The sequence below is a fragment of the Micropterus salmoides genome, unplaced genomic scaffold (genome assembly GCF_014851395.1).
Source record: "Micropterus salmoides isolate LMB-PRFRI ecotype aquatic unplaced genomic scaffold, ASM1485139v1 Ms_hic_scaffold_15, whole genome shotgun sequence".
In the NCBI taxonomy this organism is placed as follows: Eukaryota; Metazoa; Chordata; class Actinopteri; order Centrarchiformes; family Centrarchidae; genus Micropterus; species Micropterus salmoides.
This window is the reverse complement of record NW_024040596.1, coordinates 12,490,320-12,515,323: the sequence shown is the minus strand read 5'-3', so window position 1 is coordinate 12,515,323 and position 25,004 is coordinate 12,490,320. Positions and strand designations below refer to the sequence as shown.

Here is a 25,004-nt window from a genome sequence, read left to right as displayed (position 1 = left end):
AAACAATCTCAGAGTGCCCGCCTCTCTCTTAATCGCTCACTTGCTCACTCAGCATTTCTTCACAAACGCACCTCCACCCTTCTCACACCACACACACACACACACACACACACACACATTTGGGGGCTCTACAAACAGCAGCACTCAGTGAGCATTTGAACGCTGATAAACAGACAGCCTTGTACAGCCTTGCATTCCTGATGACCTGATTAATACACATCTCCCAAACTAGAGCATGTGCTCCTAAATGACTAAATGTCCAATCCCAAAAGTGACGTATTCCCAAATCCCCCCAGTTGAACATGGCTTCCTTGTTTTATTTGCACTGTGAATGAATGGGAGCTATTGGGACTGTGCCTCAGGTTGAATCCTTTACTTAAAGGTGTGGGATTATTTATTTTTTAATCTTCAGGACCACTGAGTGACCTCACCACAGCTCCGCAGAGAGGACATGTCTCAGCCCTTGATTTATTTTTTAAAAATGAATAAAATCACAGAGGCATGAAAGACAGGCAGGTCATCTATAATAATCTATGTACAGTGTCTGAAAGGAAAAATGTCCTTCAAGAGACAATGAAAAATTGATTTTATGTCTTGTGGCAGTGAGAACTAAGCTCCTGCTGCAGCATCTTGTGTCATCAAAATTCAGAGAACTATGTGTTTTTCCAGTAAATATTCAGATTTAGTAGAAGGAAATGCAACATGTTTGTTAGTCCTCAAGGGTACACAATGTTGATGAGTAGGCTAATGTTGTGAATGTAAACAGAAACTGGATTTGTTTAGAAGAAAATTCCACAGTAAAACTATTTAATGCTCCATTGTAAATAAAAGTCCTACATTAAAAATATTTGCACAGTAGTACAGTAAAGTAGTATGCCTAGTGTTGTAGTCAAGACCGCCCAAACCAAGACCAAGTCAAGACCAAGACCAGTTCCCCACATTACATGACACACAATAAAATGTGGAAGGAGATCATAGGTGCTTCTCAAATTGATCTGAAAGATCCACATTCCCATTAACACACCCACATACAAACACTAAGAGCTGAAGTCAACGTAAGCATCGCAGGGAGGGGTGACAGTCCTTAATGGTAACAACACATTTTAATTAGGGTTATTGGTTGCATTTGAAGCAATAAGTTTTACATCCAATCAAAGTTAGGAAGTTAACAAATAAATCAGACAAAAGCAATTTACTGATATTCCCAAGGTATGGTCCTGACTGGTCTTGAAATAAAATCCCGAGTCCACAAAGTCCGAGACTGAGACAAGACTGAGTACAAATGCATGGAGTCCGAGACAAGACCAAGACCATCAAAAACTGTGCAGAAAAATGACCCTTGTATCACCCCTGTGGGTATCATTTCATTATACTGTATATCCTATCAATGGATTGTTAATACCACATCTTTGTGTAGATACAATTTTGCTGCTTTTACTGCTACTCTTTCTAAACTGTCATTTTTGGATAGCTGCAGCAGCAAAATTCCAACATGGCATGTCTCATGCTGTATAGTCTTGAAACATAAACAGACAGTGAGTGTGCGCAGCTCTCGCCATGTAAGGATGTGGAGCAGGGGGAGTTTGGAAAGCTGCTCTTTGGACAGAATCAGTCTGTGGCTCTCAGATTTATTCTGTCAGATCAGGCAGATAAATAGATTATTGCATCGTGTTGTGTTTATGCGAAGCCACTCTATTTTCCAGAATTACATCTTGTCTTTTGGAGACTGCGCTGTCCCTCTTGGCTCCAGCTGCTTTGTTACACGATGGTCTGGACTCCAACTCTCCAGCTATAGTCTCAAGTGCGCGTGCGCGTGCGCCCCGGACGCGCTTGTGCGTCAGTTGAGGATAAAAACGGGCGGCTCCTCCACCAAGGGCTGTGACCCTGACAGACTGCTGATATGGGAACTTTCCGACTGAGATGATTATCTGTAGTTTACAGTCTCGGGAAATTGCTTTAATTTTCTGTACAGTCGAGTAGCAGATTTGATTTCTTCATCCTGTCGCCGCGGTGAGTCCACTTTATTTTAACTGTTCTGAAAGTTTAGTGCAGTGTACAGTGTAGTGTGTAAAGTAGCTCAAAATATCAAGCTGTTTCTATCTGCACCTGACGTTACAGATGAGTCTGTTTTTGGAAGAAAATAGCTTTAAGTAAGGAGAAATTAAGGCCAGAGGGTGCTGTGGGAGGAACTCTGTTACATGTTTTATTTTATTATCGTATTAGATCACAATTATTCGCGTAGGCTATAAGCAGCATTTTAATGTTGCTGCTGGTCGTATGGAGCTAATTTTATCTACTTTATGTAGTTGGGTAGTTTCTGTTTCAATGCATTATAAACTGATTTTGGATTTAAAAAGGTTATGTGAAGTATAACTGTTACAGTCTTGGCCAAAATTATGGGCACCCCAGCATGTCTGTCAGATAAGGCACTAATGCAGAAAATTGTTGAAACTACAAATGCTTTGGTATTTTCATGTTTATTTTTTTTGTTTGCATCACAACACAAAAAAAGCAGAGGAAAAAAGTCAAATCTGAGACTTCACACAGAAATCCAAAAATGGACTGGACAAAGTAATTGGCACCCTCAACTTAATATTTGGTAGCACACCCTTTGGAAATAACAACAAATCAATCACATCCTGTAACCACCATGAGTTTCTTACTCCTCTTTTGGACTGCTCTTCTTTTGCCAACTGCTTTAGGTGTGCGAAGATTTGATGAGTTCCTTCTCCCAACTGCTGTTCTGAGATCTCTCTATAGGTGCTCTATGGGATTTAGATCTGGACTCATTGCTGGCCACTTCAGTACTCTCCAGTGCTTTGTCTTAAACCATTTTTGGGTGCTTTTTGAAGTACATGCTTTGGGTCATTGTCCTGCTATAAGACCCATGACCTCTGACGGAGAACCAGCTTTCTGACACTGGGCCCTACATGGCGACCCAGAATTCTTTGGTAGTCTTCAGATTTCATTATTGGTCATACAAATCTCATCTGTCGACAGGACATTCTTACTGATTTTGGCTTCCTCGTCTAAGTTTTGTTTCTGTGTCAGCAGCGGGGTCTTCCTATGTCTCCTACCATAGCGTCCCGTTTCATTCAGATGGCGAGAGATAGTGCGAGCTGACACTGTTGTCCCCTGTGTCTGCCAGTCAGCCTGAAATTGTTTGGAAGTTGATCAAGGTTCTTTATCCACTATTCGAACAATACTTCATTGCAACCTTTCATCAGTTCTTCTCTTTTGTCCACATCCAGGGAGATTAGCTACAGTGCCATGAGATGTAATTGTTTTCACCATGTTGCACACAGTGTACACCGGAACATTAAGATCTCTGGAGATGGACTTCTACCCTTGAGATTGTCCATGCAAAAGTTTGGTTTTCAAATCCTCAGACCACTCTTTTCTGTTCTTTCTTTTGTCCATGCTCAGTGTGGTACACACAACACAAAGGTTGAGTCAACCTTTCAACAGTTTAACGGGTTGTAAGTGTTATTTCTATATTGCCAGTACCTGTGAATTGCTACAGGTGAGTTTAATTGCAATTTAAAGGAGCATCACATGCTTGAAATACAATTATTTCTGAAGATTTTAAAAAAGGTGCCAATAATTTTATTCAGCCCATTTTTGGACTTCTGTGTCGAATGTCTTAGATTTGGATTTTTTCTCTGCTTTTTTGTGTTTTTTCAATGAAAAAAAAATAAACATGAGAATACCAAAGCATTTGTAATTGCGACAATTTTCTGGGAGAAGTAGTGTATTAGTGACAGACATGCATGGGTGCCCATATTTCTGGCCATGACTGTAAATAGTGGCATACAAAGTACAATATCTCCCTCTAATATGTAGTAGAGTATAAGTATAAAGCAGCATAAAAAGAACATTATCAAGTATAGTACAAGTACCTCAAAATAGTACTAAATTACAATACTTATCTAATGTACTTCCCACCTCTGTACAACAGCACAATCATGTTGCGTTTGATGTCCTTCAGTAAAATCTTATCCATCAGTTATGTTTTGGGAACCCTTACTGTGGACCGGGGTTAAACTTAACATTTTCTGCTTTTAGTTAAAGTAATCCTCACGTAGACCAAATCTGGGAAGGTGATTTCCTTACACAAATTCTTATCTAGCTGCTCTGTTGTTGTTTTTATGTTTTATCGTTCTTGACATGAAATAGGGCCTAGTATGGGAAAACCCCGGTGTGGATTCTGTTTGACCAAAAACAGGTGGGAAGCAACAACTAAACAGCTTCAATAATTTAAATATTGTCCTCCTTTTCCACACAGCGTGGTTATTCACTGACATTGTTTAAAACAACGATAAACACTCTAAGCTCTGTGGAGACGCCTTCTGTGAAGACTCACTTGTTTGACAGCTATTTCCTGCATTTAAAGGGAGTTAAAAGAAGGCCTTCAGCGACGGTCCTATTCTCTCCTCTCTGTCCCCTTGTTTTATTGCAGGAGAAATGGCGCTGATTTCAGGGTTCATCTTTCTGTGCTTGCTCCAAGCTGCAGTCCCTCAACCTGTGGGCCCTCGTGGACCCAGGCCAATACCTGGGCGAGGTGACAGTCCAGAACCAACTCCACCTCCAGGCCTACCTCAGCCCACACCAAGACCCGAAGGTTGTCAGTGTGAGTTTTGTCTTTTTAACTCAATAGAATAGATTTTTTTAAGAATTGAGGACTTTTCATGTGTTCAGTGATGGAAGAAGTATTAAGAATTAATTTAAAACCCCAGTACCACAATATAAAAATGCTCCATTGTTAAAGTAAAAGTATTGGAAACAAAATATACTTAAAGGTCCAATGTGTAAGATAAAAAGATAAACTGTCAAAAGGAAATATTCTTACACCTATTTTCCTTATCAAACAGAAAAATACTTCTTTCACAGAACTAATTATCTTGTAAATTAAAACTCACTTAAACCGTCTATCATTAGTCTTTCTACTGTCCAACATATAAACCCATAATTCACAGAGTTAGTTGTGAAAATATTTTCTACACACTGTGCTGGAGCTGCTTCAAATCAACTATGTTCTGTATTCACCGCCATCTAGATGGCCTCTGTTGGTCTCAGTCCTGGTTTGGCCGTATTTATTAAAAGTAAATAAATAAAATAAAGGTAGGGCTACGTTAAGAACAACTAGCTGCACATCTAACTAAGCTAATTAGCTAACGGCTGGACAAAATCGTGCTCTTCTTGCACAATGCAAAGGTTCAGTGTGTGACTTTTATTGGCATCTAGTGGCTCATGGTGCATTGGCATACTCCTTGGATGGTCCAATTTCCCGAGTTGTGAAATCGTTCTTCCGACTCCAGTGTGTTCATGTTCTCTTAAGTCGAAATGTGGAATCAACATGGATGCTACTACAAAGACATCTAGTTCACTCTACATGGACAGCAAAATAACCGTTATAACCATATTACAAATCACACGTTTACAAAATATGTATATGCAATACGTCATTTTGCATTAGAGATTTAAGGAGGAAAAAAGATTCTGATTATTTGGACACCACATGAAAGCACCACTCAGCCCTCCCTTTCCAAGCGAGTAGTATGTAGCTGCAGTACTGGAGGCTGCGGATTCAGGACCGCAATCCTAGGACCAGAACTGCATTTCTAGGACCAGAACTGCATTTCTAGGACCGGAACTGCATTTCTAGGACCCTTGTTTACTTTAATACTGCCTGCTAGGTGACTGCTAGCTAGCTATGTTTTTCTTGACAGCCCCTCCGAAGCCACTTACCCTTATAACAACCATCACCGAGTGTATGCCTAAACCTAAGTTATTGATTATATGCATGGCGACCGGTTAACCCTACAGCTGCGCACGTCGGCCGTGATAGCGGACAGGGTTAAACTCCTTCGTGTTGCTGTGCATTACCACCACCACTCCACTAGATGGCGCTGTTGTAAAAGTACTACGGTCCTAGAACTGCGGTCCCAGGATTGCGGGGGTCCTGAAACTCCAGCCTCTGGTACTGCAGCTACATAGCTTGTACTAAACAAAACGAGTGGGCTTCAATTTGTCTAAATTTTCTTTTCTTACTTTTAATAAACCAGTCGACTACTAATACTACTACTAGTACTTCTAACGTTACTTGTTATTGTTCTTCATACTTATTCAACGTATTAACTAAACGAGCTCTGTAGAGCCGTTTGACCGTTTGGTCTACTGTAGAAACATGGCGGCGCAACAAAGCAGTACTTTAATTTTGTAGTAGGTCAAGGTAAAGCTAATTCTAATTGCTTTGCTTTATATACTTTTAGACGTTTAATTTACAACAGTGCACCATAATTCATAAACTTGTAATTTGTTTTGTATAATAAATATTAATCTGCAAGTAAGAGCTTCTGGGGAAAATGTTTTGGAGAAAAAAGTGCAATATTTCCCTCTGAAATGTAGTGTATAAGTAAAAGTACCAGAACTCTGTATTTAAGTACCAGTGGTGGAAGAAGTAGACCACTGTAAAAATACTCAAGTAAAAGTACTTAAGTAAAAGGATATGTAAGAATAATAAGGAAATTGTTTTGTAGTTAAAGTGCTCATTGCAGAAAAATGTCCCTTGTGAGTAATACTATTATACTATATTATATCATTAGATTATTATTACTCATGCATTAATGTACAAGCAGCATTTTACTATAATTAGTTGAAGTAAAGCTAACCTTTAACTGTTCTATATACAGTGAGGAAAAAAAGTATTTGAACACCCTGCTATTTTACAAGTTCTCCCACTTAGAAATCATGGAGGGGTCTGAAATTGTCATCGTAGGTGCATGTCCACTGTGAGAGACATAATCTAAAAAAGAAAATCCAGAAATCACAATGTATGATTTTTTAACTATTTATTTGTATGCTACAGCTGCAAATAAGTATTTGAACACCTGTCTATCAGCTAGAATTCTGACTCTCAAAGACCTGTTAGTCTGCCTTCAAAATGTCCACCTCCACTCCATTTATTATCCTAAATTAGATGCACCTGTTTGAGGTCGTTAGCTGCATAAAGACACCTGTCCACCCCATACAATCAGTAAGAATCCAACTACTAACATGGCCAAGACCAAAGAGCTGTCCAAAGACACTAGGGGACAAAATTGTACACCTCCACAAGGCTGGAAAGGGCTACGGGGAAATTGCCAAGCAGCTTGGTGAAAAAAGGTCCACTGTTGGAGCAATCATTAGAAAACAGAAGAAGCTAAACATGACTGTCAGTCTCCCTCGGACTGGGGCTCCATGCAAGATCTCACCTCGTGGGGTCTCAATGTTCCTAAGAAAGGTGAGAAATCACCCCGGAACTACACGGGAGGAGCTGGTCAATGACCTGAAAAGAGCTGGGACCACCGTTTCCAAGGTTACTGTTGTTTAATACACTAAGACGTCATGGTTTGAAATCATGCATGGCACGGAAGGTTCCCCTGCTTAAACCAGCACATGTCAAGGCCTTCAGTTTGCCAATGACCATTTGGATGATCCAGAGGAGTCATGGGAGAAAGTCATGTGGTCAGATGAGACCAAAATAGAACTTTTTGGTCATAATTCCACTAACTGTGTTTGGAGGAAGAAGAATGATGAGTACCATCCCAAGAACACCATCCCTACTGTGAAGCATGGGGGTGGTAGCATCATGCTTTGGGGGTGTTTTTCTGCACATGGGACAGGGCGACTGCACTGTATTAAGGAGAGGATGACCGGGGCCATGTATTGCGAGATTTTGGGGAACAACCTCCTTCCCTCAGTTAGAGCATTGAAGATGGGTCGAGGCCGGGTCTTCCAACATGACAATGACCCGAAGCACACAGCCAGGATAACCAAGGAGTGGCTCTGTAAGAAGCATATCAAGGTTCTGGCGTGGCCTAGCCAGTCTCCAGACCTAAACCCAATAGAGAATCTTTGGAGGGAGCTCAAACTCCGTGTTTCTCAGCGACAGCCCAGAAACCTGACTGATCTAGAGAAGATCTGTGTGGAGGAGTGGGCCAAAATCCCTCCTGCAGTGTGTGCAAACCTGGTGAAAAACTACAGGAAACGTTTGACCTCTGTAATTGCAAACAAAGGCTACTGTACCAAATATTAACATTGATTTTCTCAGGTGTTCAAATACTTATTTGCAGCTGTATCATACAAATAAATAGTTAAAAAAATCATACATTATGATGTGATTTCTGGATTTTTATTTTTTTTTAGATTATGTCTCTCACAGTGGACATGCACCTACGATGACAATTTCAGACCCCTCCATGATTTCTAAGTGGGAGATTTTGCAAAATAGCAGGGTGTTCAAATACTTATTTTCCTCACTGTAAAGATGTGATACCAACACAGTGTTTGTTTTGTCCAACTAATAGTTCAAATCTCAGTAAATTTAAATTATTAAAATGATCACAAGTATAAGCAGCGCCTCACATTTGAGAAGCTTGAACCATGAAATGTTGGGCATTTTTGGATGAAAAATTAAAGAAACAATTATCAATATAATTACCAATTAATGTTCGTTATTGGTTAATCAACTTATCATCTCAGCTCTACTTGCATATACTGTTGATACAAAGCATCATATTTTATAAACTCTTAACATCTTAGTTTCTAAAGTGACAAGTAACTACATAAATGTACTAAATAAAAGTAAAAAGAACTTTTCCTTCTGAAATGCAGTGTAGTGGAAGAATAAAGAAAATACTACAGTGCTTGGGTAAATGTACTACTGTATTTTCCTCCACCACTGTGTGCATGTTACAGGCTCCATTTGTCTAGTTTGTCACAACAAAGCATAAAAATATTCAGACATTTGTTGATGTTCTCTCCTCCAGCTGGGATAATTGACTGTCCCATCAAGCTCTTTTTCACCATCGACACCTCAGAGACCATTGCCTTACAGGAGTCCCCACCTGGGGCGCTGGTGAACAAAGTAAAGGAGTTCACCAAGATCTTTGTCCAGAGGCTGGCTGATGAGGAGTACAAGGGCCGGATCCAGATCTCCTGGTCCATAGGAGGGCAGAACTTCTCCCAGGACCAGTATGTCTTCAGCCAGTTCACGACCAGGGAGAACTTCATCAGGCACCTCAGTGGGGTTGAATACAAGGGCAAAGGCACCTACACTGACTGCGCCATCAAAAGCATGATCAAACAAATGACCCAGCGCTATTTGGGGACAGGGGGCGTCCTCTTCTCTGTGTTCATCACAGATGGGCACGTGACAGGAAATCCATGTGGAGGAATTAAGGCAATGTCAGAGAAGGCCCGGGAGCAAGGGATCCATATTTTTTCAGTGGCAGCGTCCAGGACCATTGATGAATTAGGGATGCGGGAAATAGCCAGCTCTCCCTCTGAACTGTACCGTGATGACTACATAGCTGTGGAGATCGTAGATGGGCGATCAAGAATAAACATTGAATCCATTGATCGTATCATAAAAGCCATGGTGATCTGAAATCTTTTCCCCTTTCTTACACGTGAATGCATATATTTGAATTCCGATTTAAATTGCAGTGTCATTATCAGGTACTTAGTGTTGTTTTTTTCTTTTCAGAAACATCAAGCCTTTTTACAGGTAAGAACAAATTTACAATTATGTGTTATGTTAACAAGACTAGAAATTAATTTATGTGTTCATGTCTTGTTCAATTTAATGTTGTTTTGTTTTCCTCTTTGATCTTGTAGTGTTATGAACATAAATGCTATGAGACTCCTGGCAGCCCCGGACCAAAAGGGCTCCCAGGTCCAAAAGTGAGTGTCAAAACACAAAATCAAAACCAAAAGTATAGAAACAACGTGTGTTTTTGCTTGTACAAAAAATTTTGTTGAAACGTCATTCCTGCTCATTTCTAGGGTATAAAAGGGGATAGAGGATATATTGGGCCAAAAGGTGAAAAAGGTAAACAGGTAGGTAGAAATTAGCATCATTACTATACTTGAAATTCTGTAAAAACTACCTTCTGTCATTTTAATGCTGAGTATAACTTTTCACATTACAGGGCGATCCTGGCATTGAAGGTCCAATCGGACAACCCGGTCAAAAGGTTTGCTGAGGCCCACAGATTGATTGATTTTGTGTGCTGCACAGTTAACAAACTTGTCATTCTTTATCTCAATAACATGTTCTTCTGTGCTCTGATATAGGGAGAGACTGGTTTGACTGGCGACAAGGTGAGAGATAAATCTTTATTTTCTGTTCATCTGTCAAGTTGAATGAAATGCTGTTGGGATTAATGGCTCTGCTGTACCTCAACAGGGTGATATCGGAGCAATTGGAGCAAAGGTAAATAAAGGATTTAATGTTATACTTGCGTGTATGTTTTCTTTGTTTATCCTACTACACCCAATACTGTCAATGTTTGCATATTGGAGTTAATTTTCTCTGTTTTTACTGACATCCAAATACTATAGGGTGTGGCAGGAATACCAGGCAAGAATGGAACTGATGGCCAAAAGGCGAGTCTTCATACGACAACATGAAATGTATAGTATACCGTGACAAACATTTTCAGTATGCTGATACGATATTGTCTCTGGGAAATCTTCAGGGTAAAATTGGCCGAATTGGAGCTACTGGTTGCAAAGGTGATCCAGGTGACAAGGTAAGTCACAATAACATTCACATGTTGCTCTCAAGGTGCAGGTATTCACTGCTACCTCCAAATGTTACATGTGGTATGTTTTGACCAAATAAGAAGGCTTAAACAAGATTAGTTTACTGGTTTACAGAACTACTTAATCATTTTGTGTTTGACTGTAAAAGGGACCAGATGGCTACCCTGGAGATGTTGGTGACACTGGGCCACCTGGTGACAATGGAGAAAAGGTCTGTATTAAATAAAAAGTAGCATCTTTCTCTTATCTTTAATGTATTGCAGGATAAAAACATAACTAAGAATCTAAAGCCATGCTAGCAGCTATCTGAGGCTGTACTTGTTGACTAAATGTCAACATCGGCATACTGATGTGCTAACAATGATATATGCAAGTATAATATTTAATATGTTCACCATCTTAGCTTAGCGTGTAGGCTAATTAGCACCAAACAAAAAAGTATTGCTGAGGCCGGCGGGAATGTCATTAATTTTACAGGGATTTAGTCAAAAAGCAAAGTGTTAGTTCGACAAATTTTGTCCTGATGGTAACAGGAAAAGCGAAGGGCTCTCCTATATATATATATATATATATATATATGACAATCCATCCTAAGGGGAGACGTACATATCAATGTATGAACCAAATTTAACAGAAATCCAAAGATTGTTGAGACATTTCACTCAAAACCATAAATATCAACCAGCTGGTGGCGCTAGAGGGAAAGTCTGAGAATCACCAAAGTCATTAGGATTCATCCTCTGGGAAACACTAATGTCTTTTTTGTTTGTTTGTTTAGGGTGACCCAGGCCTCCCTGGAAAATCAGGTCCAATTGGCCCTCCCGGTGATCCAGGACCCATGGTAAACTTGAAATTAAAACACAACAGATAATTGAAATACAATTCTTCTTTACTTAAAATCACAGAACTCAATCTCTGTTCCCTAGGGTGAAAGAGGAAATCCTGGAAACCCAGGGCAGCCAGGAGACAAGGGAATTCCGGTACAAAATTGATTTTAAATATAATTTATAATTACGTCCGGTATATCCCACAGTGAGTCAATGTAATGTTACAAAGCACACTCTGAAATTAACTGTTGCAGGGGGAACCTGGCTTACCTGGACCAAAAGGCGAAAAGGTATTTTAAACACTTTTATTTAAAAGAAAATGCATTTTGTGAATTTGCCACAGTTTGTTTTGAATTAATATAAAATAAATATAAACAGGGAAGAAGAGGAGACATCGGAACGAAGGGAGGACAAGGTCCTGATGGGCCAAAAGGAGAAAAGGTAAGTTCAGCGCTCAGAAAAAAGCTATATCATATACTTTAATCGCTTTCACATTCATTAATGTATTTTAATATTTTTAGTTTTGTTTTTGGAGCAGGTTTGTTGCCATTTGTTGCTAGCACAATCGGGCAGAAATTGCAAAAAAAAAGCAGACTACAGAACTTCATCTTAAATATGACCTAACTTACTGTAATGTGGTAAAAATTAACATGTGGAGAGAGACATGAGGGAAACAAAGCAAATGATCTGAAAGCCAAATAACTACTTACTGGGAAAGGCTTACAAATGGCAGTGGACTCTGTTGACCTTACAAGAGATTTCAACAGCCTGAGAGCCAGGCGAGTCCCATGAATTTAAAATATCTGCTGGGCTTTACAGAGAAAGACAATAAACCTTAGCATGTTTTGTATAATTTGACTCCGTTCAGCTGTGGGCAATTTCCTAAACAGATTCTCAGGAAAATCCTTCAAATGTTCCACAGAAATGGCTGTCAGTTTACTGTTGTGTTTTGTATTTGTTGTTTGATGATTAATGATGTGGTGTGAAACCATGACACGTTCATTTATTTTCTAGGGAGAACGAGGGCCGCAGGGAGGCAGAGGTCGGCCCGGGGAAGGCGGACTCAAGGGCTCAAAGGTGAGGGGATCATGCCGTGGGTGGATTTTGGCAGAGGGGTGACTCAGCAGCTTCTTAAGAACTCAGCAAGTCCTTCCTTAGACCTCCAATACTGCAGATTTACCCTCATGTACTGGGTATCCTGCCAAAAATAGACTGAGCTCAGCCTGTTATCATAAAAACACATTTTCCTGGGAAATTCTTCTGCAAAAGAAAACTTTTGTGTGTGTGTGTGTGTGTCCAGTACTATGCATTGCCAAATTCACATCAGCATGAGTAATTCTGTGTAGGCTATGTGGGCTGGAGTGAAGATGAAGTCCATGAATTAAGTTTTCTCTGTTACTTTCTCTTTCTTTTAGGGCGACCAAGGACTACCAGGCCCTAGGGGTCCGCCAGGACAACCAGGGGGCCCCGGAGCAAATGTGTGTTTTCATAACATCTTGATCATCAGCACTAAATGCTCATTGTTGGAGCTTGTGGATTGAGTGGATTATTAAGAAAGTGTGTTTGTGAAATCCAAAGATGATACAACTCTCACCAAAAGTTTTTTCTGTGATTGCAGGGCACGGTGGGAAACCCTGGAGATCCTGGACCAAGGGGAGACCCTGGGATCACTGGACCAAAGGTGGCTAGAACTTTTCTGTTTGTCACTTTCATCATGCAGAACACTATAACACTTGGTGACTGATGGTTTTTTTTTTCTACTGAAGGGTGACCCTGGAAGACCAGGATTCGGCTATCCTGGACCGAGAGGACCCACTGTACAGTGTTCAGTTTACCTCACAAAATTCTTGCTTATCCTGCATACTTGAGTGTAAAGCAACTCTGATCTTTCCAGGGAGACAGAGGTGATCCAGGCAGAAGAGGACCCAGGGGGGGCAGAGGTGAATGTGGCGCCAAAGGAGACCCTGGAAATAAAGGAATAAAAGGAGAACCTGTAAGAGTAATATCAAAATGTTTTGGAGTGGAAGTGTTTCTCCAGGGACATGTAGATTAACAGAATGAAAACTTATGTACATATTTTAACTTGCCAGTAATGGTATCTTGCGCTGCAGATAGCTTTCATTTTAATTGCCCAGGTTTGGAGATAAGTGTCTGAGATTTATGCCACCACTCAAATGCAAGTTAATTTAAAAAAAATGTAGCAGGTACTCTGGATTATGCACAGACCTCATTGTGACCACTTTTCATTAGAACTCCAGTAGAAAGTAGTTCCAAGGAAAACTAAACAAAAAAAGGTCTGTGGGTTGTCTTGACTAAGGGACATTGTTTCTGGAAAGAGATGTTGGTCATTCACATCTCTTGTATTGAGATTGATAATGATGATCAGATACCATTTCAGGTTAAGCACACATGATTACTTTTATCATTTTGGTGAAATGACCCTTTAGACAGAATGTAATATACAGTGAGTGAGATCATGTAACACCAGCTGGACCAGTGAAATGTGACGTATTTGATGTCAGATGTAAACCATCATGAACACTTACTAACATCTGCTGAATTTGTGGGCTTAGGGTGTTTTGTTGAGTCATTACACAAGTTTTATGTACTATGGGGTTAATCAAAAGCAGAAATCACTACGAAAAAATATGACTTCCAAAGAAGAGCTATATTATGCAGAAGTCTGAGTCACTTCCAATGAAAACGATTTTCTGCACAGGGGGAGCCAGGTCAGTTTGGTGAGCCAGGAGAGAGAGGACCCAGAGGAGACCCTGGATCTGATGTGAGCAACAGCACAACCACTCAAATAATGACTTGACCATGCATGCAAATTTGAGATACAATTGCATTGCTTTCTTTTTGTGTGTGTGTGTGTGTGCACACGTGTGTGTGTGTATGTGTGTGTGTGCGCAGGGGGGACCAGGTCCAGCGGGAGATCCCGGGCTCACTGTGAGTAGACTTTATGCATTCTTTCATATTACTTTAAGCCTTACAGTTTTGAAAATGCTTTATTATATTTCCCTATGTCTAACCTGCATACCTGTCACTGCAGGACTGTGACGTCATGACGTACATCAGAGAGACGTGTGGTTGTTGTGGTGAGCAAACATCATCGCCGATCGAACACAGCTTCACTGTTTAGTATCTCTCAGCATCCTGATCCGGTTCTTGTCCTTTGTCTTAGACTGTGAGAAGCGCTGTGGGGCTCTGGACATTGTATTTGTAATTGATAGTTCAGAGAGTGTTGGACTGACAAACTTCACCCTGGAGAAGAACTTTGTTATCAACACCATCAACAGGCTGGGATCTATGGCCAGCGACCCTGCTTCACAAACCGGTACAGTCACGCAAAAACACAGCACAGACATCCCTGCAAATCACTTTGCAGACATGGTTTCACTTGACAAGAAGTAGAGGTTGTCATTAAAGATTAACCGTTTCCAAAGAGTGAATCACTTAATCCGTCATTAAAGATACAGCCAAAAAAAACATTTGGACAGGACACCATGTTGGCGCTGCAGTCTTCATTAACACTGTGACTGTAGTGACCATCAGTGGTGCATATTTTCAGCCATCAAAGGGTATCACCAGTTAATTTTCCAACTTCATACAGTAAATGGTGTCAATTCACATTCTAACTGATGTGAACACAAAACCTCAAATGTTTTTGTTGTCATATTAATTTCAATAAAGCACCACATGTAAAGGACAGAGTTGGCAATAGTCTATTCTATATTTTTCTTTTCTTTCTATGAAAGACTAAAACCAATGATTATTTTATGCACTTAAAAGTATAACCTGTGTAGCCCAAGCCTGATATGTGACCTCCACTGTTGTCTACAAACTAACACATAAATGAGCCACTGAGCCGCTGCACTGTGACGTCCTGCTTCATTTCAAAAGAAACATGAACACTATGATGGGCATAAATACAACAGCATCATGCATGTAATAATGCGTGACTGAAAGTAATCCACAAACAAATGCACAATTTACATCTCTTTCAGGAACATTTGCTAAAAACACAAACCAGATATTTGTAAGATTTACAACCATGGTAAAGAATTCGTAAATAGAAACAGACACATTTCTGGTTTTGGTCTTTTTGTGGGATTTGTTTGTTTGACCGTAACAATTTATAGATTAACACCAGCCTTATCTTTAAAAACTGAACTCACAAATTTGGAAACGCACCACTTGACGTCTGCCCTCTTCTAGGCACAAGAGTCGGAGTTGTACAGTTCAGCCACAATGGGACCTTTGAGGCCATTCGTCTCGATGACCCAAACATAAACTCCATGTCTGCCTTTAAAACGGCAGTGAAGAACCTGCAGTGGATTGCTGGGGGCACCTTTACACCCTCAGCCCTCAAGTTTGCCTATGATAACCTCATCAGGGATAGCAAGAGAGCCCGAGCCAAAGTATCTGTGGTGGTGATCACAGATGGCCGTTTTGACCCACGCGACGATGAGGATCTGCTGAAGTACCTTTGCGACGACGCCAATGTGGTGGTGAACGCCATTGGGGTTGGTGATATGTTTAAAAAGGAACAGGATGATGAGATCCTAGGGTCAATCGCGTGCGGCAAGAAGGAACGTGTCACCAATATGAGGCGTTACATTGACTTAGTGGCTGATGATTTCATACAGACGATGGAGACTGTGCTCTGCCCCGGTAAGCCTGTACCAGTAACGTTACACACAGCAGCATTGCAGTACTGGTCCTTTGGGTCATTTGTCTAACCCACATCCATTTGATGTTCCTTTCAGAGCCAGTGATTGTGTGCCCTGATCTCCCCTGTAAAAGTGGTAGGTGTTATTCGTGGCTAGATTATTTGTTCAACGTTATAATGGAGTGCAGCCCTGTGTGTGATTTGTATTTTTTCATTACAGCACCTGATGTAGCTCCATGCATCCAGCGGCCGGTGGATTTGGTATTTCTACTAGATGGCTCAGAGCGCCTCGGGGTGGACAACTTCCAGCACGCCCGTGAATTTGTGCAGAAGGTGGCAAACACTCTGGGATTGGCCCGGAGCCAGACTGATCGTATGCGAGCCCGCGTGGCACTGATGGAGTTCGGCAACGAGAATAAAGTGGCCTTCTCTCTCACACACGAACCTGCCGTCATCGCTGACGGCATAAAACGCTTGACTTATATGGACTCTTCTTCAAGTGTGGGGCCTGCCATCATCCACACCATCGACAACATCTTGGGTAAAGGGAATGCTCGCCAGACGCGACGCAACGCAGAAGTTTCATTTGTTTTCATCACAGACGGCGTCACTGAAAGCAACAGCCTGGATGAAGCTGTTAGTGCCATGCGCGGGGCACAGGTCGTCTCCACAGTGATAGCCACAGGAAGTGACGTTGACCAAGAAGTCCTAGTGAAGCTGGCCATGGGTGACCAGGATGCCATCTTTAAAGGAAAAGACTTCTCTAGTTTGTCCCGGTCCAGTTTGTTTGACCGTTTCATCCAGTGGGTATGTTAAAGAGAGACTAGAGACACAAGATTATACTGGTGCTATTACTGTTAATCTAGCATACTACATCTAGCACGAGATACAGGTTAACGCTGTACTATGCACTGCACAACTTGCAAATGATTTCACAGCGTTGTGCTTTTCTACTTTGACTGTACTCAACATTTTGTTATATACAAAAACATAGGACAAGTCGAGCATTCTTCATACACCATTAAGCTTTACTGATTTAAAATAATAAACCTGCAGTTTCTTGGACAAGGCAGTGCTGTCTTCTGTTCAATCACAAGGGGTTTCTAGAGCACAAAAATCTTTTTGAGATTTAAAGCACTCAGTGTATGCAATATTACTGAAAATGACAAAACATTTAAAGCCCTTCACATACTGTACATAACAGTTGTCATTTATACAGTACTGGTGTAAACAATGGTCAAACATCATTCTGTGCAGTATGTATGCGGTTGCTCTGTATCACCAGTTACAAGTATCAGGGGTCACCAAGTGGGAGGAGGAACAATGGACGGCTGAACTGGTTTGGTCTGGCCAGGCTGAATGATTGCATTCTTCTCATTTCTCTGCATGTCCACTGCAGACTCTCCCATTGCCTCCCTTCTTACATCATGTCCAGCTGCACAGGAAGAGGAAAAAAAACATGTAAGACTGGAGAGTTTATATTTAAGGTCTCAAAAGGCCACGCACATCATCAGATACGGACACTGAGGCACATCGTGCAAATATACAGGAAACGGCTTTAACATGAGTTTACGGCTCATCAGTTAAATATTTAAAACCTGAAAAGGAATGTCACAGGGAAAAAAAGAAGACAAAAACACTTACCAAGTCATCTACATCTCCGGTATCTTCAGCTGTTGGTGCAGCCGCCTCCTCTTTCTTCTCCTCAGCAACCAGAAACTGAGGACAAAATAGGCTTCAGTCAGTAGGAGTACAGTCACAAGATCCCCTTCGTTAAAAATAGTTGCTCTTTTCTCAACCGTCCTCATTAAATCACCTGATTAGCTTCATTTTTGGATACGGTGCTTCCCTCAACCTCGTCCTTGCTGATCAGAGTTACTGCATCTGTCAATCAAACAGCAACAATCAAGCCCACAGACACTGAACTTTTTTTTTTAGCAGACTTGTGTTTCAGGCCAAATCACATTTTTAAGCATCACACCAGCTCCTTTTTTAAAACATATTTTGCACTCAAATTATGTGGAAATTCCATCTCACCTCAAGGGAGGAATGATCCTGCAGCCCTGGGTAAAGAGGCTTATCTTATCATACCTTGAACAAGCAGGTCCCAGAAGACCTCCAGCCCCCTGTTTGGGATGCTTCTTTTCAGGGACTGGAGGTAGCTGTTGTACAGATCGGCATTCCCCAGCTGAATTACGAAAGATAAGAAACACTCACAATCCGTTTATGAGTTTCCCAAAGCTCACATCTATATACAGGCACATAAGCACATAGTCGCACCAGAACTGGCCTCGGTTCAAGTCTTGAGAAATAAAACACGCATTGTAATCTTCTCGAGTTGACCGATAATCTCCACAGCAAAGCCAAAACTATGTGTTGTGATATCTCAAGCTTATTCACACAAACCCCCTAACACATCACGCATTTCCCAAATGGAAGACAGTGAATGTTTATTTACCTTAACGGACTGCTCTCTAAAAGCCTGGATACAGGTGATGCTTTTCATGTAGTAGTGTGTGTTCTTGTTGCTAAGCAACTGCTCTATCCTGTGAGTCAGTTGCTGACAGACTGGAGAGGACACGGAGGTCACCGCAACCAAACAAAAAGATAAACACAATTACCAGGGCTGAACATGAGTCACGGTGGTTTATCACGCAACCACAAGAAATGTTTATCAGGCCAGCTCGCCACAAAAACTGGATCTCACCCTCTCCGAATGCAACAGTCTTCTGCCTGATCAGAGTACGGAAGTCTCGGGCTGGATCCACGCTTCCCACCTGGTTAAGTGACATTAGTGAGGTGAAATGGAAATTTTAAAGTATGTCTGTTCAAACAAGTGGCGAAGTACTTTATTTGGAATGGCTGATTTTTATAGAAAGTGGTTCCCTCTCTAGGATTATTATGACATCCAGCTCCCCTGATTCTCACCGAAGTAACAGAGCCTTCGGCAATGTCAGCCAGGTTATACTCCTCATCCTCTTCGTCTCCTTTTGCCTTCTTGGCTTCGGGCTCCTCAGAGCTGTAAATAGCAAAAGGAAGCCAGTTAGAATTCTGAAAATAATTTTTTTTGTAGCCAGTAAAAAAAAATAAAATACACACACACATACCACAGGCACAAAACACTATGTAAAGCTGATAAAACACGGAGCAACTTTTAGAGCAATAGTGCTGGGCAACGTTGCCATCAGTGGTAATGAGTAAAGATTACTACCGTAATCCCTTTCCCCCACCACTCCACCACCGGCCCCACACCGCTGCTATCCGTTCAAAACATAGTCGGACTTGCCTCCAGCAACATTGCCCAGCAACATTGCTCAAAAAGTTGCCCTGTGTATCATCAGCTTAAGACATTAAATAAATTATGTTCCAAATGCTTCTACATTAGACAACACAAATACTTCCACTGCGTCACAGCCTTGCCTGGAAAGTTCAAAGACTCTCCACAGCATCGAATCTAACTTACTCTTTGCCAAATATCTGAGCACTAGTCTTCAGCTGCTTTTTCTTCTCCACTTCTGTGAGAGGAAACTTCCTCTTCAGCTCCACCAGTGGAGCTTGGCAACGTTCACCAATAACATCAGGGCGCTCAAGAACGGCCTTCAGCCATGGCTCCATGGGGGGAAGAGGGGTGCCGGGGCTTACTCCCCGATGATGCAGACACTGAAAGAAAGGTTGGGTCGTGGAGGTGAGACAGTGACTAAGAAAGAAGCAATCCTGGTTAAATGTGAAAAAAACAGCCTCTAGCTGGTGAAGCTCTAATTAGATATAAGATGTTTTAAATTAATTTTTTGTAATGTCACTGACCTAAAAATGAAACCCCTGTCTCCTTCAAAACTTTGCCATCTGCCTCATCTCAAAATAAATAAGTAATAGGAGTGCTGGATCTAAATACAGACTGGACTGCAGTACCTGAAAGTGCCTCTGGAAGGCAGGATTTGGAATGTGGTGGACCTTGAACAGGTCCTTTTTTTCTGCGTTTTCATCCTCTTCTACCAGCATCATAGAGTCAATGAGAGAGTCCACAGCTGACAGCTGGGTGTCTAGAGGAATCACATAACACACAAAAGTAAATTCTTCCATCTCAGTGACTTCTTCTAACTTGTTTTTCTATACATTATATCTTCTTTATTATCAAACAGTAGAGCTGCAGTGCCAGCCAGAATCAGTCTTGCAGTTCTGAACCTGTGCCACATTTAAACTACATAAGAGCAGTGGCAGGCATCAGCTCAGAACTGCAAATCACACACTGATGTGCGTGTGCTAGCCACATGCAAGGAACCTGATTGAAACAGAGTTAAAACTACAGCAGCTCTTCCTTTCTGAAGGGGGCAACACTGTCATGTTCACACCTGCAGGTCTAAATACTGTAGCTGTTGCTGTGATCATGATTAGAAAGCTCCCTCTTGTGGAGAATCTGCAGTTAAACATCAATGTCTGAGTTTGCCAGTTAGGTGCAAGCAAATTAGGTGTTCTGTATCTAAAAAGAACTTACACCAAAACTTTGGATAAGCTGGACGTGCAGAAACAGTACCTGACGGAGTGAACTTTTTGTTGTTTTCAAGAGAAGGAAATGTAAACTGTCTGAGGTCTTCCATGAAGGGCAGCTGGACGTACAACAGACACTATTGAGGGTGAGAGACGGATCATTAGCTCTGTTGTGTTTGACACAGACTCAGTGATAATTCTAGAAAACAGCAATGTTTAGGAGTCCGTGACCTCACCTCATAGTCCCGCTTGATGCACGGGAAGGCTGCTCCTACTTGAGGGTTGCTGCGCCGGTCATAGGCGTAACGTACAATGGCCACCATTTGGAGCTCATCTAGCGCTCGGATGAGAGAGGACAGCGCAACTTCCGCATGCTTCTCAGACAGAACAGCAGAAACAAAAACAGGTCAGTATCAACATGTAATAATAATCCTTATTTGTAGTCCGCAGCAGTGGAGCGTTTCTCTCCATTCTCACCTCATCGTCCTTGCCAGGAAAGATCTTGACTACTTGACTCCCCATGAACTGATGGCGACGTACCTGCAGGCGGACGGTAAAAAAACAGAATAGTAGGTGATTAAAGTAACTCTGTCTAAAGGTTTTAGGTTTACATTACTTGGGATTTGTTTTACTTAAAATACTTTTTAGATGCCGTGTACATCATACTAATATATAAAGTGCAATACCATGTTCTGTTTGGTGAAGCCGAGAACAGCAAAGCACTTCCCATCGTGCTTGTATTTCATCTGCTCTTGATCTACTTTGGAGAAGGGAACAATATCACTTCCATAACGAAAACCTGTAAAAGGAAAAAAAAGTTTTTAGAGTGTTATTAAGTAATAAGTACAACATCATTAAGATTTCAAAACAACTTTCTCACCTTGGATGGTATCATCCCTCTGCACCTCTGTCTCATTGTCATCATCCAGACAGTAGACAGTCTCTCTCTTCACATCGTCTTTCTGGGTAGTTTGAGCGTCAACTGTTATCCACGTTTTCTTCAGTTTCTCTTCTGTCACCTGGAATACAGTAGTTCGCAGTATTTGTGGACGAGAACTTCATATGACTGTTACTGATGAGTTTACATCTTTGTATTTACATGACGCAATATTAGTGAAACTAATTTGAAAAATTCATTACCTATGCAGCAAGTCAATGAGCATACTACAAATTTACCAAACTACTATGCGATATGTAAAAAGAGACATACTGGTATTTATGATATAATCATCAAAATATAATTTTAGTCATTTTGTTACAAACAAATAAAACATGACAAACATCTGACTAAAAATTCTCACACTATTTGCAGTAATCAATGAGCAGAATACATTGTTGCCACAAGGTGTCACTAGTTGATCAGAATAAAGAACAAGATCAAAGCTTATGATAACATGTGTAGCAGCACCTCATTTTCAGACATGACAGAACTCAGCATTTTGTCAGTCAATAAAGCTGTGTAAATAAGCATGTAGTATTTATTCATCCAGTGCACTTCACAGTAAACTCACTGCTTTGTATCCAACAATACGGATGGACAGAGAGCCGCCGATGGTCAGCTGACACGGCCAGGCCATGGGTCTCCTCTCAATACGCTTGAACATACACAGCTGCTCGATTGCATTCCTACAGTGGGAGTGAAGCACATAGAAAGCCAAGTCATATGAAATCATCTGATTAGAGCATTCATTATTTTTAAAATGTAGAAAGAACCCTGTGATTCAGAGAGGAAAAAACATATGTAATATGAGAGAGTAATATCCAGCTCTCCCACCTGAAGGAGTAAATTTGATCCAAGCCTTCCTCCTCATCCAGGCTCAGCATGATGTGTTTCACCATGTCCAGGCCATTCTTCTGTTCCCCGGACAGACCTTTACCCATGCCCGGGTGACCGGGGCTTCGCCTGTCCCCATCTCCTCCACCCTCTTCATCGTCCTCCTCCACAGGAAAAGGCAAACTGAAAATACATGAGTTTAGAGTAGAAAATTGGTGAAGTATTGTATATATACTAAAATAAAAAATGTTAGCAGCATGCATTTTTCATCAAAATACCACTAATTAGCTAAATAAAATATCTTCCACAATTAGCCTGATTTCGATGCTGCACATTGAATGTTTTAGAGCCCCGGGCAAGCTCTCATTCATAGCTGTTATAAGTCAATTGGCTGCTATTATAATAAAATAAGTACTAAGGGATATAGCTGTATTACTAAAATAATGATTTTACTTAATATTCTATAACCTCACTGGGCAAATGTGTGAGGCTTCTATATCTGCGGGTGAGATCTTGGTAATGACGGCACTGGTGCATCCGGCACATCATAATGAAATGTAATTTTATTGTTTGGAGAGTACAGTAACCTCTAGCAAAGTAGCCATTAGAGGAGCAGGGAGGGCAACAAGCAGCAGAGCTGGAGGGGCTGTTGTTAGTGTTCACTGACACTGATGTGAATATGATAGCTATCTATAAGCAATTTTTTATATATATTAAGACAGATAGCTTTAAAATTACACTTAGTGACTATGTCTGAAGCTTACAAAAACTGCAGGGTGATGTCAGCTTGTTTCAGGTTTTCAATAATAACGTCCAGCTGCTCTTGGCTGGCCTGAGTGTTGAGGTCAGTCAGGAGGACAATGTTGAGACGATCACACTTTTTCCCCCTGAAAAGAAACCCCAAGCACGTCATATCATCAAAAAAACAATGATCCCATCAACAGAATTCACATTAAACTGCACGGACAACAGTCTGTCTTTTTCTGTGAATAGTGAGAATAATGTTTGAGATACAGGCAGCTTCATACTTTGTTTCTGTCTGAAGAAGATCCATGCAGACAACGAGAGCATCTAGCCCTGATGAAGAGGAGTTAAGGAGCTAATGGATTCTCACACATCATCTCAGAATATCAGGCTCTACACAAAAAGGAGCTGACTCATGAATACAAGCGCAAAAGAGTCAGGCTTCGCCTAAAACTCTCACAAACTGTCTGCTTTATTGTACATTAAAAGCACATAGTGATAAAAACACGTAACACAGGAGATTGAGATCTAGTCTCATGAGTCATTAATAGCCATTAGTTCTGAAATTTAGACACGTGAACAATGACTCAGTCAAGCTAAAACTGATCATTTCCAATATGACTAATATTGATCTGAACATGTGTTGCTTAGATCTTCACTAACAAGAAGAGAAACTTTCTTTGATCTATTTAATATAATTATAACCTCAGTGTTTTGGGTTTCAAAATTGTTAATGGATAAAATAACCAAACAAAACAAATAAAAATTAAATGTATGACAAAACAATTTTTAAAATCATATAAAAAGCCAATAAAATGAAGGTGGGTCTGATAAAAGTCATCTCACAACACTGATCAATGTGACCTGATAATGAAAATAATTAGAATTGGTGCCAATCATTCTGCTGTTAAATGAAAATCATCACTAAATGTACCCTAACACTTACATACCTGAAAAGTTAGCTGATAAACTGGTGAAAGCATCGAGCTAAAGGATACAATCAGCCTGCTGACTCTCGGGATGGATCTGATTCTCTATTTCCTCCAGAAGCTCAAAATCAGGCACCATGAGGTTACGATGCACCGTGATGTTCTGGTACTGGCCATCTTGGTCCAGTGGGTTCTTGGTGGAGTCGGTGCCAAACAGAACTAAAGCCAGTTCATCTTTGGTCTCCACAAAAACCTGTTAAAAGAGACAAAAGACATTTTTAAATGTGTGTCAAAGGTGATAGAAATCCTCCAAATAGATCTTGTTTGTTTCTTGCGAATGTGTAGTAGAAGTTTACCTGGCGCTGGACGAACTTCTGGATGACTTTTTTGGCAAGTTCAAAGGGAGACTCTTCACCCGGGGCAGAGTTGGACATGGAGAACCCAACATCCATGCACAAAACTAATGCTGACTACAGGAAACACAGTTTTAATTCAAGGCGATTTGTTTTTAATCAACACATTGCATTTAAAAATTTCAATAGGTCTTATTTGAAGTATCCAATTGTAATCCCGCTGTTAAAACTAGTATCTAATACAGATACAGTTTTGTATACACAGGGGGCGTGACAGCATTTGTTTCAGTCCCAACATGTCTCGACATATCTCAACGCTAACGTCAAACACCTGAAGCTCAACGAAAGACAACAATTTGCTTCTAACGTTTAGAAATCGCCATTTCAAACAAGAAACATTAACTAACGAGACTGTACACAACATATAATAAATAAGAGATATATACTTACTTTAGTGCCTGCCATCTTCTCTTTTCCCTCCTCCTAAGACTGCTTGTAACTCTGTTATGGCCCCGGAAAGAAACAGTGAGCGGCAGGAAAAAAAAGAGGTTCCTGTTTACAGCGATAATTGTTCCGCAGGTAATGTAACGAGCTTTTACTGTTCCTTGTTCGCAGTAATTCGCGAAATAC

At 40.9% G+C, this 25,004-nt stretch overlaps 2 protein-coding genes across 3 annotated transcripts; one reads left to right on the top strand and one right to left on the bottom strand.

Moving 5' to 3' along the window:
- Positions 1–1,773: 1,773 nt before the first annotated feature.
- Positions 1,774–17,154, top strand: LOC119904002 (collagen alpha-2(VI) chain-like). 2 transcript variants are annotated; one of them, XM_038720350.1, is made up of 28 exons: positions 1,774–2,010; positions 4,460–4,621; positions 8,811–9,421; positions 9,530–9,550; positions 9,661–9,726; positions 9,829–9,882; positions 9,975–10,019; positions 10,120–10,146; positions 10,232–10,258; positions 10,387–10,431; positions 10,524–10,577; positions 10,739–10,801; positions 11,369–11,431; positions 11,517–11,570; positions 11,672–11,707; positions 11,796–11,858; positions 12,432–12,494; positions 12,833–12,895; positions 13,036–13,098; positions 13,184–13,234; positions 13,312–13,410; positions 14,137–14,199; positions 14,331–14,366; positions 14,470–14,515; positions 14,602–14,754; positions 15,636–16,091; positions 16,187–16,225; positions 16,310–17,154. In XM_038720350.1, the coding sequence occupies exons 2-28, from the start codon at positions 4,465–4,467 to the stop codon at positions 16,903–16,905; spliced, it is 3,114 nt and encodes a 1,037-aa protein (XP_038576278.1). In that variant the 5' UTR covers positions 1,774–2,010; positions 4,460–4,464; the 3' UTR covers positions 16,906–17,154. The 2 variants fall into 2 exon arrangements, with proteins under 2 accessions (XP_038576278.1, XP_038576277.1); XM_038720349.1 differs by having other exon boundaries at positions 1,780–2,010; positions 4,460–4,630.
- xrcc5 (X-ray repair complementing defective repair in Chinese hamster cells 5) lies at positions 17,097–24,947 on the bottom strand. Its single transcript, XM_038720353.1, has 21 exons — positions 24,825–24,947; positions 24,378–24,491; positions 24,091–24,274; positions 23,377–23,425; positions 23,113–23,235; positions 22,349–22,531; positions 22,086–22,200; positions 21,455–21,593; positions 21,261–21,373; positions 21,052–21,114; positions 20,811–20,948; positions 20,621–20,711; positions 19,999–20,129; positions 19,553–19,749; positions 19,018–19,108; positions 18,797–18,866; positions 18,548–18,657; positions 18,181–18,277; positions 17,906–17,973; positions 17,734–17,808; positions 17,097–17,524 (listed from the first exon to the last, which is right to left on the bottom strand). The coding sequence occupies exons 1-21, from the start codon at positions 24,837–24,839 to the stop codon at positions 17,510–17,512; spliced, it is 2,181 nt and encodes a 726-aa protein (XP_038576281.1). The 5' UTR covers positions 24,840–24,947; the 3' UTR covers positions 17,097–17,509.
- Between the last annotated feature and the right edge of the window lie 57 nt (positions 24,948–25,004).